General features: G+C 56.7%; 1 protein-coding gene across 1 annotated transcript in view; it reads right to left on the bottom strand.

The window, feature by feature from the left end:
- LOC129403487 (collagen alpha-1(XIII) chain-like) overlaps positions 1–13,125 on the bottom strand; it is a 137,660-nt gene that overhangs the window by 99,972 nt on the left and 24,563 nt on the right. The window contains exon 5 of the mRNA XM_055132134.1: positions 10,198–10,205. Within this exon, the coding sequence (XP_054988109.1) occupies positions 10,198–10,205 (8 nt within the window). The remainder of the gene's footprint in view (positions 1–10,197; positions 10,206–13,125) is intronic.

The raw sequence follows: 13,125 nt of genomic DNA, 5'->3' as shown, positions 1-13,125 counted from the left end.
CTGCTCAGGCCACCCCAACAGTGCTCGGGCCTCCTGCCCTGTCCCCTGTGGTGCTGGGGGCCATGTGATCTTTGGGACAGAACCAGGGTAGCTGTATGCAAAGTGTGCACCTTCACTGTCCTCTCTCCACTCATGTGCCCAGTCCACAGAACCATCTTGCTGGCCCCTACAGGGCACCGTATAGAGCTTTAAATGACCGGAATATGCACTCGTCAAGTTCACAACCATTTTTTAACCCTTTCCTGGCTGGCCCCCGCTAGCCGGTACCATTTTCCCTTTCTCCGGAGGCTTTCCGTGTCCACTGTGGACCCCAAGGTCCCTACGGGAAACACACGCCTGTGCCCTCAGTTTCACCCCTCAAAGTGAAGCAAGTTTCGTATTCATTTCTTCACGTGGCTTTTGGCTCTCTTTGTGGGACCGGAAGTCCCAGGAGATCATAACCCGCTGTCCACCTGTCACCCTGCTCCTTATCTCCCAAGATCCTCACCCATCACCTGCCCACGTGCAATGAATGGCAGGCGGAGAGGTCACCGCCACGAAGAAGTTTGCAGAACCACCTGGCTCGCTCAGCAACAGTGTGTACAAACCGCAGAATCTATCTATGTGGCAAAGGTTTTCTTGCAGGAGCCCCTGTCGGGATCTGGACTTCTAGAAGGCTGGGCTTAGAGCTTGCCCACCTCTGTGCCAACATGAAAGCAGGGGATGCCATGTTCCTAGAGAAAGCCACTCCACCCAGGAGCATTCACCAAAAGTCATCATGGCATGGAGAGATAGTATAGTGGGTAGGGCCTTGCCTTGCATGCAGCCAATACAAGCTCAATCCCCGGCATCCCGTAAAGTCCCCTGAGCCTGGGGTAGAGAGACAGTACAGTGGGTAGAGCCTTGCCATGCATGCAGCCAAGAGAAACTCAATCCCCAGCATCCCGAAACTGCCAGGAGCGATTCCTGAGTGCAGAGCCAGGAGGAATCCCTGAGCACCACCAGTGTGACCCCCAAACAAGTGTAAGCAAGAAAGCCGCATGCAGAACTGTGCTAGCCCCTAAAGGCCACCCCGTGGGGCTGCTGACCCCGTTTTAGAGATGTGGGCGCTGAGGCCCAGAGATTCCCTCCGCCCCAATCTCCTTTACAAAGGCCTGAGCACGCCTGAGCCTCCGGGGCTCTGTATACAGCAGGCGCTCAGGGATGCTCTCTGGCAGCTCAGAGGGCATCTGTCTGCTTGGCTCTGCCAGGGCTGGTCCCCAGGACCGGGCGCTTCGAGGACTCAGGAGGGAGAGGGCTCGGGGGAACAGACAGTTCGGCTCCAGGGTCGGTTTCCCCCAGGCTGGGCTCTGCCTCCACGTGCCTGCTCCCCCTGCATTACTGGGATGGGGTCACAAGGTGGGTGTTGTCACTGTCTCTGTGTGACAAGGCAGAGGGTCATCATTGCCCAGGGTGCACAGTCAGACCTCAGCGCGCGGACAGGCCTGAGCCCTCAGCTCAGGGCTGGCCACAAGTAGCTGAAAGAGCTCTTGGCTTCTCTGGGTCTAGGACCCAGGTTCACACCCAGGTTGACCCAGGCAGGGGAGGGGTAAGGAAGGCGAGTGGCCACGGCTGCAGCACAGGGGTGGAGCCTGTTTCTCCCAGGCTCAGGGCACAGTGCTCAGGGTCTGGCCCGTGGGGGCAAAGCCCGGGATGCACTGAGGATGAAAAAGGACCAGGAAAGTGTGGAGCTCTAGGCCCAAGCCCAAGGAGGGGAGTCTGGAGCCCCACGGGGGGGGGGGGGGATGACCCCAGGCCCAGGGCCAACAGATGAAGCAGAGAAGCGGCTCCCAGCCTGAGCTGCCTTGGGCTGACATGGCCCAATTCCGCCCTTTCTTCACTCTTTTCCTCTCTCTGAGCAGAACCTTGGAGCCGGCTGCTCGGCAGAGACCTCCTCTGGCCTTCGGTGTCCACTCCACGAGAGGGACGGGCACGGGGTGTGGGCAGCCGAGAACCCAGGCCAGTCTCCTGCTCTCGTGGGGCTGAGATGTCAGCCATAAGGTGGGGAGTGGGAGGCTGTGTCCATCACTCCCACTCTGTGGTCCAGCAGCCGCAGGAGTGGACTGGCCTACAAGGCTGGCCGCTGTAGCTGGGAGTCCTCCCTCTGCTCTCAGGGTGCTCCCTCATCAGCTCAGCTAGGGGGCGCTTGTCAGAGGCTGGGGCTGGGTGCTGGATTCTTTCGAGAGCTGAGGACACTCTTGCTCATGGTGGGGCCTCCCGGAGGAGATCCAGAGCACTGGGCTCTCAGGAAAAAGGGGTGCAAGCCTGCAGCTCAGGAACAGGGGTGGAGCTGGAGTGACAGCTCGGTGGGGAGGGCACTTGTCTTTCTCTTAGCCAACTCGGGTTCAATCCCCAGCGTCCCATATGGTCCCCCAAGCACTGGGGGAGCATGCAGAGTCAGGGATTACCTCTGAGCACTGCTGGTGTGCCCCAAACCCAACAACAACAACCACCACAACCACAAAATAATAATAATAATAATAATAATAATAATAATAACAATAACAACAACAACACAGGGAATAATAATAATGCAGGGACGTGGGGATCCCTCAGTGGCAAAGTGTCTGCCTTGCAAGCCTGAGGCTGTGAGTTTCACTCCCTATAGCATCCCAGCACGGCCAGGAGGGATCCCCGTGCCACAACAGACCACGCAATCTCTTGTGCACATGTGTAGGCAGCCCCCACATGGCTGACCATCTGTAACCCTCTCCCCTTCCCCACAGGCCGAGCCTGCACCCCTGCACTGCAGGCCTCACTGGCTCCTCCCGGAGACTGTGTCTTGCCCAGGTCTGGGGCCTTAGAACACTCTTGCTGAGCAGGTCGCAGGCAACGGCCTGTTCTCCACACGCACCCCTACCGCAGTCCCCGCCTTGCTCGTGTCCCTCTCTGTGGGCCCAGAGGTCCGGGAGGACGGGGTCCTGGCACTGCAGCCCAGTGTCCGGGGCAAGATGCTGCCTCCTGCCACCTGAGTGCCTCCTGCACCAGCAGCCGTGGAGGCGCTGGAGTGGGGATCTTCACCCGGTGGGGCATCCCCGAGCTCCTGAGGACAGGGGACAGGGCTGGAAGATGCTGAGCCAGGGAGGGTGACAGACGGGGGTCAGGCTGGCTGTGGCATGCACCCGGCTGAGATGTAAATCATCTTAGGTCTGTGCAGGGGGAGGAGCAGGCCATGTGAGTGTGGCTGGTCCCCCACCCTCCTCATAGACCCCAAAGCCACACGCCTTCTTGTGGCTCCACTTCCTCCCGGATTTCTGCCGCGGCAGAGCCTGCCGCATCGTCCCCTGGCCCAGCTACCCGGGAAGGGCAGGGAGCCCCGCTGCCCATCAGCCCGGGGCCCGCCTCTATCTCAAGACCAATCAAGGGGCGGGCGGGACATCTTGGCACTAAGGTTGGCTGCCTTCTAGCAGGCTCCCCGGCAAAGCTGGCGCGTCCTGTCTCTGAAGCAGTAACCTCAGCGCCGGCTAGGACAGATGGGAAGTTTCCTCCCTCGGCCCAGAGTGTACCCCCACTTCCAGGGCCCTCACTACTGCAGAGAGACATCCTGAACCCCCTGACTCCCCACCCCAAGCCCGCTCTTCCCCCATCCACAGGGCGAAGGTGCAGCCGCTGAAGCCCCGGGCTCAGGTCCCGGCCCCGACTCTTAGCCAGGGACCTCTGACAGTCACTGAACATGCTTGCAGCTGTCTCTCCCCTGCTCTCAGCCCAACACATGGCCGTGTGCTCTCCACTGTGTAACACTGCCACACGGGTCAGCCCTTGCCAGTATCGGGGTAGGGGGGACCCAGGGCCACTGCCGGGAACACTCAGCCAAGCAGGCTGGATGTTTCAGTGATTGGGCCCAGAGCTCCCCAGTGGGGCTCAGACCCAGACACTGAACGCGGGGGTCTGTGCATGCAGGAGTCCCCGAGCACTGAGCTGATCCACGGCTGGCCTGGCCTCTGCGGCCTTACGGCACCCTCCTGCCCCTTCCAGCTGCTCCTTTGCTGCTCCTCTCCTGACTCAAACTCAGCCTCCACTCACTCACTTACTCCACCCTGAGGCTCTTCCGTGCTCCAGCCATTCTAGATGATTCTTCCTTTCTTGGGACAGAAGGGGAGCAGGGCGGGGAAACCCTCTCCTCAGTCTTAGCACTTTGATCTACTTATTTCCTGCACTTACAAAACCCTTCTGTATATTTTCCTTTACTGGCATCTTACTCAACCTGGAACGCTGCTTCTTCCAGGCAGTCTTTCCTGATTCCTTCCTTTAGAAGTAATGGCTATTTAAGGATTTTTCCCTTTTGGAGCTCATGAACTAGCTAGGAGGGGCTGCCTCTGAGTCACCATGCTGCCATGGCAACCAGGAGTGAGCCGGGGGATAGGGCAACTTGTGGACACACAGCAGAGCCGTCCTCTCTCTCACACTCACCTCATCAGGGTGCTCAGCATCCTTTGTTGGGGGTCAGAAATTAAGCCCCTCACCCCGACCAATCACCACCATTCCCTGCCTGGACACATGGTACGGCTGCTTGCACAAGTTGGGGTCACAAAGGGGTTGGTGCCCAACCCTGACCGAAATCCCCTCGGCTCAGTGATGGGGCAGTGTGGAGAGTGGGCGCGAGGTGACTTTCCCACACCACATCCTGCCACCATTAAACCGGCACCCTTAGTGCCCGCCCTGCACTCCACATGGCTCTCACACTGCTACAGCCTCTGCTGTGCATGTGTGTGTATATTCTTGCATGTATGTGCATTCCTGTATGTGTGTGCATTCCTGCATGTGTATGCATTCCTGCATCTGTTCGCATTCCTGCATGTGTGCATTCCTGCATGTATGTGCATTCCTGTGAGTGTATTCCTGCATGAGCATATGTGTTCCTGCATGTGTGTGCATTCCTGTATGTGGCCATTTCTGTGTGTGCATTCTTACATGTGTGCATTCCTGCATGAGCACGTGTATTCCTGTGTAAGTATGTCCATTCCTACTTGAGTGTGTTATTGCATTCATGTATGTGTTCTTGTATGCATGTGGTCCTGCATGCATATATGCATTTCTGCGTGTTCCTACATGCATGTGTAGTCCTGCTTAAGCATGTATATTCCTGCACGCCTGCATGTGTGCTCATTCCTGCATGTCTACATTTCTGTGTATCCCTGCATGCATGTGCATCCCAGCATGTATGTGCATGACTGTATGCACGTATATGGTTCTAAATGCCTGCATGCACGCATATGGTTCTGCATGTCTGCATGCCTGCACGCATGTGTTTCTACATTCCTACACATGAATGCATCCTGCACATATATGCATACCTACATTCCTACACATGAATGCATCCTGCACATATATGCATACCTGCATGCATATGTGCATTCCTGCATGTGTGCCTACATGTAAGCATGCATGTGGGCCTGTGAGTGCCTGTGTATCTTTCTCTATCATGTGTCCAGTGAGGGCGTCTCCGTTAGGGCTATTTCACATATCACCAGCCACTTTGCAATTATTCCCCAAATCACCTCCGTTATAAGCAGGGAAACTGAGGCCTAGAGAGAGGATGGTGGCCTGCCCAGAGTCTCAGAATCGACCCCTGGCCCCAGGACCCCTCTGGCTGCAGCACACTGCCTTTCCAAGCTCTCCATTTCCTTCTTTTTATTTCACTTCAAATCCTGAGACCACCCAGGCGTTATCGAAGCTGATCTAGGAGAAACACATTATCAGCCTTGTCCAGGATAGCTGCAGATCTGGAACTGCTTTGGGGGAGGAAATGGGAAATGAACATTGGAGAATTCCGCTGGTAACTCTAAAACACAACATGAATGGCCTAGGGGGCCGGGGGCCTCTTGGTGCCAAATTCTCTCACTGGGGCAAACTTCTCTGTCCCTCTCCCTGTGAGGGCTGGGGCTTCCATAGCCTGCCCCAGGTAACAGCAGCCACCCTCCCTGAGGTACGGCCTGCACTGGGGCCACCAAGAACCCTGGGCAAAGTGTTGAGGGTCCTCACTTTGTGCTCTGGCTCTGATTACCTGACCACCCCTCCCCTGCTCTGGTTCAGAGTGGCTCCCCTCCTCCCAGCCGCTCAACTCCAAACCTCCAAACAGGTCAGTAGCTGGTGGCCTCAAGGGACCTGCTGGGCAAGCAATGGACACAAGGGCCAGGCAGGGCTGGAAGGGGCTGGGGACTGCAATAGTGGCTTGTGGGGAAGGGCAGTAGCCACAGGAGAGACTCGGGTCTTTGGGGCCAGTGAGAGGCTCAAAGGCTGGGGCACACGCTCTGCATCCTGGCACCCCTGGTTGAATCCTTAGCACCACATGGCCCCCCTTGGCACTGCCGTAAGCATCCCCTAAGCTGGAAGTATCCCCTGCGCACTACCAGGTGTGGTTCAAAAACCAAGGGGAAAAAAATAAAAGTCTGGATCTTTATCCTAAGTTGGTTGAAGTGCTTCAGCTAGGGTTCTGCATTCATTTTCCAAAGACTGGCTGGCTTCTGGGTGAAGAAGGAAACATGAAGTCTTAGGGGCCACCACAGGGTGAGAGAGAGCAGCAGCTGGAGCAAGAGGTGATGGAGGGAATGTGGGGTGGAAGGTGGGCTGGCTTGGAGATGGGTGGGATGGACCAGTGTTGCCCATTTCCCAGGTTGCAGGAGTTGACGCCTCTCACTAAGAGTGGTGGAGGGCGGGGTGTGAGTCAGCCAGGTGTCCTTTGGGAGGCCCAGAAGCTTCTCCCTGGTTGGAAACCTGGTTTGACTCCTGGGTCAAAGTCTCAGGCTTTGCTGTCAAGAGCCTGTAGCTTCTGGATGAAGTGGTTCCTGATCCAGCCCAGGAGAAAGCGGCCCAGGTGCACACACGCTGGTCTGTTTCCACTTCTCATTTGAAGGCAAATTGCTTGTCCCAGTAGGTGGTTTTGTGAGCCCGCACCAGGCCTTATGTTGACATAGTAATCAAATAGCAAAACTAAGGGACGAGGCTGCGGTCAGAGGGAAGGATAGAAGGAGCCGCGGAGATCCGGAGCAGGCGTGGGGCGGCTCTGAGTTCATCAGGAGAAAGGGAACAAGACATCAGAAGGACGCGAGATGATTACACAGGAAAAGTGGGGGTGGGGCAGGGGAGTCCTCTCGTGGCCCTGTAAGAACAGGCACTCAGCACAGTGAGGGGCTGGTCAGAGAGAAGACGGGCTGGTCAGGGGAGGTGACCGGGGCTGGGTTCCGGCGGAGGAACTAAGGAGTGACAGAGCAAATGATGGAACACAGTGTGCGGGGGAGAAGCCAGCGACAGAGGCTGGGGTTTGAGTCTGGGTACCTGGGGAACCAGATGGCGGTGAACCAGGACTGCAAAGCGCAGCAGATGTGGTAGGGGAGAGGAGAGGGGGGCGAGGCTGGCGGCCCCTGGAAGCCACTCCCTCTAGCTAAAGTCCAGCAAGGTAGAGTAAGGTAGAGGGCAGGTAATGAAGGTTCTTCCTTCCCGGGATGTGTTGGAAGCACAGCCTAGAGCGACTCCACATCAATCCATTTTTATTTGCAGGTAAACAGGCTATATCTTATCTTTTCTTTCCTTTTTCTTTCTTTTTCGTTTTGTTTTGGGGTAGCATGACTCAATATCACCCATCTCTTATTTGCAAGTAAATGGTATTTCCTTCCTTCCTTCCTTCCTTCCTTCCTTCCTTCCTTCCTTCCTTCCTTCCTTCCTTCCTTCCTTCCTTCCTTCCTTCCTTCCTTCCTTCCTTCCTTCCTTCCTGTCTTTTTCTTTTTTTGGTTTTGAAACTGCATAAGGCTGTGCTGAGATTACTCTTTGCTCTGTACTCAAGGATCACTCTTGTATCACTCTTTTTGGGACTTTTTCCCTTTTTTTATGACAGCCGGTTTATTGAATGTTTATGAGAGAAAAGGGTGAAGCTATTTTACACACACACACACACACACACACACACACACAAAACAGCCTTTAGTTTTTAGGGGGAAATGAGCTAGCAATACTTGACCCATGAACACTGTTGTTGAAGCACTATCCATGGAGCACCCATCACATCAGATACTGGATTAACTTCCTTAGGTGTTCTCAGAATAAGACTTTCTTTTCCACAAGCTATCTGATATTTTCCATTAAAGATCACAGTTAAATCCACAGAGGTGACAAAAAGTGTCGTTTGTGCTTTTTAAAAATAAACATTGGCGCTGGGGATCGAACCTGGGACGGGGGCAGGCAAGGAGAGCACAGTCCCCCTGCCCAGTGGCCCCAGGCCCCGGCGAAGCACTTCTTTCCTTTCAATGCTGTTTCTCAATCGACCCTGTCCTGAGTCCTCCCCTTAGGGAATTAACAGAGTCTGAACCAGAACCACTAAGGAAGGGGGCCCCCGCCCCTGCACCCCAGGGAGGCAAGAGGCTCCTCGTTTCGAGAGAAGATGGACCACAGGCCCTGCCCAGATAAATGCCAGGGAAACCTGGTGCCACAGCAACCACAGAGAGAAGGCTTTGGACACTGGGCACCAGCCCTCACCACCTCCGGGAATAACGCAGGCAGCGGTTCCAAACCGACAGCCAACAGCAGCACTTGGGAAATGGGGTGCTCCTTAGGCAGGGTTTCTCCTCCTCTCCAAACCACTCCCCACATCATGGCTAGTCACCACTCCAAAATACAGATGGGATCGGCAGTCACCTCCCTGCCGCTCCGCCTTCTCTGATGCCGTGTCATCTCCCGTTGGGTAGCCAAGCCCCAAGAGAGGTACTGCACGCACGCTACCAGGTCCGCGCCCGAGCCAGGCATCACCAAGCAATGGCCGCATCTGCAGGCCCAGACGCAGCCCGAGAAGCTGACTCAGCACAGCCCAGCAGGCCGCCGTGAGCAATCAATCTCCCTGGGAATGAGAAGCATTGGCTCTCTGGAGAGCTGAGATCCATGACTCCCTGGCCTGGTCCTTCGCTGCCTCCCCTCTGCTGTCCTCACTTCACATCACGGCTTCTGTGTTCCCATGGGCTATTCCAAGCACGCCTGTCTCCTCCTCACTGTCAGAGCCGGTGTCTCTGCCAGTGCCCTGCCAGGCACACCCTGTAGGCAGTCACGCTACCACCTGGCCCCAATCACCAGCCCCACAGTAACTGAGCTGGACACACTGTTCCCCCTGTGAAACACACTGATGGGCCACCTTGGGTCTGGGGTGACCATGTGACAAGGTTTTGGCCATCAGGAATGGTGCAATTTCCCATTCAAGTTTTGCTTAGAAGACTCTGGACATAGGGTCCCCTGGACCCCCACCTTTCTCCTGTGCAAGGGATGGTGAGATGCCGCCACCAGAGGTGGAAGGCACATGGGGAAGAGGGCAAAGCCTCCTCCAAGCCCTGGGTCACTGTCCTCCGGCCACTAAGGGGAGCCTTGCCCCTCTGCCATGCTCGAGCCTTTGGGGCCTGTGGCTATGATGACAGCTGGGCTGGACCCCAACCCTGTGCCCTCACAGCGTTTCCTTCCACCCTCCTGGGCCATCTTATAGGTCAGGCTGAGTTCCCAGAATGTCGGGGATCCCCACACTTTGGACATGCCTCTGCTTAGCGTCCCCCAAACCAGAGGGTGGCTGGGCCTCTCCCAGCACCCCACTCATGTCCCTTATTTACCCGCTAGCCCAGGATTTTTTTAAATTCTGCCCCCACTCTTTTTTTTTTTTCCAAAATTTTATGAAAGCGCCGTTATTTACACGGTTACTCGTTGTTGTCGTCGGGTTTTTGACCACAGTGTTCCATCACCAATCCCGCCACCAGTGTCAAACTTCCCTCAGCAATCCTACGTTTGGACATCTACCCCCAGGAGAGAAAAACACTCATTCCAAAGGACATATGCCCACCATTATGCACGGCGGCACTCAGTGCAACAGGGAAGCTCTGGAATCCACCTAGACGACCGACAGCAGATTGGTGGGCCGTGAAGATGTGGTATCTAAGCACAGTGGAATACGATGCAGCTCTGCCCACTCCCGCCCCTGGGAACTATGACTCAGTCGAGCGTGGCCTGGGATTCCTCCGAGCATGACACGGCTGTTGAGGAATCACTTTTAGGCCCTTGGTCTCTCCCATTGCTGGCATCTTCATAACAGCCACATTCAGTTACTGCTCGCCCCCTCCCCCACCCCCAGTGGGGTCACACCCTGAAGTTTAAGAAGCGAGAAGCTAGGCTGGGTCCCGGAGTGGCCTGCAGATGGCGCTGACCTCCATACCTGACCGGGGGTCCTGTCCTACAGACCAAACCGCCCCTCAGCCCAAACTGCTCCCCCATCTCCTGCCCCCCACACCAACAGTCCCACCCACCGGGTCCCACCCAGCCTAGCGCCAAGGGCCTAAAGTGGCTGCTTCCTCCCAGGGCTGGGGCCTGAATTGTCCAGCCCCTCTTTTGTTACTCGGAACCGGGACGGAGAATGGGAGGGTTTCTCTGATCTTTGTGTTCTTAAGTGGCCCAGGAAATCCCAAGAGCTGACCTGCGTTCCCAAGGCCCTGCTCCTGACCAGAGAAGCCCGAGGCTTTGCAATCAGCCCACACTTGCTCCCTGAACTTCTGACCACGGGGACCCTCCTCATGAGGTCCAGCCTTTGGCAGCCTGTCCCAGGCCCCCGCGGTGGTGGCGGCCCCAAAGCAGGATGTAGCCAGAGGATGGCCAGTGGTCGGCTATTTTGGGACAGGGAGGCTCCTGGGAGGATGCTGGCGAGGCCAGAGGAGGAAGAGAAGGAGGTAGGTTTTCTGCCCACGATGATGTGTCCCAAGCCGCCTGGAGCCACCCAGGGGCCCAAGGCTGCCACGAGAAGGAACACGCCCGCCACAGACTCCAGCCTCAGCCCCGCCAGATACAGAGACAAACTGGGCACAGGCACGGGGGACGGGGGCAAGGCGCGAGGCTCCCTGCCAGAGGCCACACAGCAGCAGAGAGTAAGAGTGAGTGAGTGAGTGAGTGAGTGAGTGTGTGTGTGTATGTGTGTGTGTGTGTGTGTGTGTGTGTGTAGTTGGTCTTGCTCTGACAGTAGGGCAAGACTGAGGGAGCATAGAGGAAGGAGTGGGAAGCCAACCAAGCGTGAATGGAGAGCGAGAAAGATGGGCCCCTTGGCTCAGGGACGGCTCAGGAGGCCTCTGGCTGACCGGTCACTGCACATCCAGGCACAAGCTGTGTCCACACACAGGCTATGGCGCAGGGTCTGACGCGAGACACGTGTCAGCCATACTCTGACCCATGCCGAGTCCCTCTGAGGGGGGCTCAGAAGGCCAGGGACTCCCCGCCTAAGGCCCCACGCAACATGGAACAGGGTCGGGGAACACGAGGAGGGCTTCGCTCATGACTTCGCTCATGGTCGGCAAACGATTCAGCACATCAGAATCCAGGGCTCTGCTCAGGGGCGGGGGCGGGGCTGGCTCAGGCGCGAGTGAGACGCTCCGGGCTGTGCCGCGCCCGGTGGGCAGGTGCCCAGCAAGGAGGGGCAGTGTGTCCAGCACGGAGTCACTGCCGCTGCTCAGAACACATTGGCAGGCACTGGGCCTGCGGGCTCTGGGTGGGGGAGGTCACTCGAGGGCAGCGGGAAGAGCCAGGCAGGCAGAGGGGCCCCTGCCCGGCCCAGTACAGGCACACCCACCGTCGGAGCCACCATCGGAGCCTCACCTGCCAGGTTCGTTAGAGCTTCTCTGCAGGCATCACCGCCTCCCCATCCGCCTCTGTCCGGGGCCTTTTCTGAAACAGCCCCTGGTGGAGGTTGGACACTGCCCACATGCCCCAGTGCGAGCATGTGGCTTTGCTGTTTGGGATCCCCTGCACCCCAACCAAGGGTATGGTCCCCTTAGCCATGCCACCAGAGCACTGTGCATGAGCACCACTGCAAAAGGGGTTGAGCCCCACCAGGAGGTGGTTCAGGGGCTCCAGTGTGACCATCAGGCCTGGGGTTTGACTCCCATGCCTCTGGCTGCTCCACTGTGTGTGACCCAAGCACCCGGGGAGGCATGAGGGAGCACCCAAACTCAGTATGCGTTTCCCCATGACGCTGCAACAAGTTTGCAAGTAAAGATGCTGAGCACTTCAGGAAGGAGCATGTGGGGGAAGCACAACTTACAAAAGATGTGCACCCTCCCCAGGAGCCCCACAGTGGAGAATGGAAGCACTATGGACATGTACATATGTGTGTCTGCACACGTGTACATGTGTGTACAAGTGTGCATGTATGTACACTTGCATGCATGCGTATGTGTGCATGTGTGAGTGTATAGACATGTATGTCCTGTGTGTACCTGTATGCAAGTTCGTGTGCATGCATGTGCATATGTGTGCACATGTGTGCATGTGTGTGCTTATATGTGCATGTGTGTAGTTTGTGTATGCACACGCACACACAGCACCACATCCAGTGCATGGGAGACTCCAGTCATCTCAAAAACAGCATCGAGAAACAGAAGAAAGGGAAGGGGAACTATCTTAATTTTCTTTGATTTTCTTGGTTTTGGGCCACACCCAGTGGTACCCCTTCCTCTACACTTAGGGATCACTCCTGGTGACTCTTGGGGAACCCTATGGGGTGCTGGGGATCGAACCTGGGTTGGGCATATCCCCTGCTGTACTAACACTTCAGCTCAATCTTCTTTTCTTTATTTTAAGGAGGGGGCGGGAGATAGTATAGCGCTAAGCTGCATGTCTGCAGGCTCCTGACGAGGTTCAGTTCCTGGCATCACATCGTTCCCTCCAGCCGTGGTGTCTCTGGGTGCAGCCCTGGACCACCACCAGGGTGGCCTGAGGTCCCTGGCACTGTGGGGCTCCAGTAGCTCATGTGCTCGGACGCTTGAGCTGGAAGAACTGAAGGCCCAAGAACCCCCACATGCCCCCGAACCTCTACCCTATGAAAGGTGTGTGCAAGCATCCCAATTAAAACATGAGCACCCTGGATACACACCCCCCACCTCGAGTGTGTGAGTGACCCCCAAGCATCACAGCCACAACGCCAAGCTCTGGGGAGAGAGGGGAAAGCAGCCATGGAGAACCAAATGTCAGCATCAACCACTGTCTGGCCCATTTGGGGGTCGCATCTGGCGGTGCTGGGGGGCTACCCTCCTGGACTGTGCTGAAGGATCACTTCCCGCAGCGCTCGGGAGACCTTGTAGTGGCAGGAATCAAACCCTGGGCTTC

The sequence above is a fragment of the Sorex araneus genome, chromosome 3 (genome assembly GCF_027595985.1).
Source record: "Sorex araneus isolate mSorAra2 chromosome 3, mSorAra2.pri, whole genome shotgun sequence".
NCBI lineage: Eukaryota > Metazoa > Chordata > Mammalia > Eulipotyphla > Soricidae > Sorex > Sorex araneus.
This window is presented reverse-complemented; position numbering and strand designations above follow the sequence as displayed.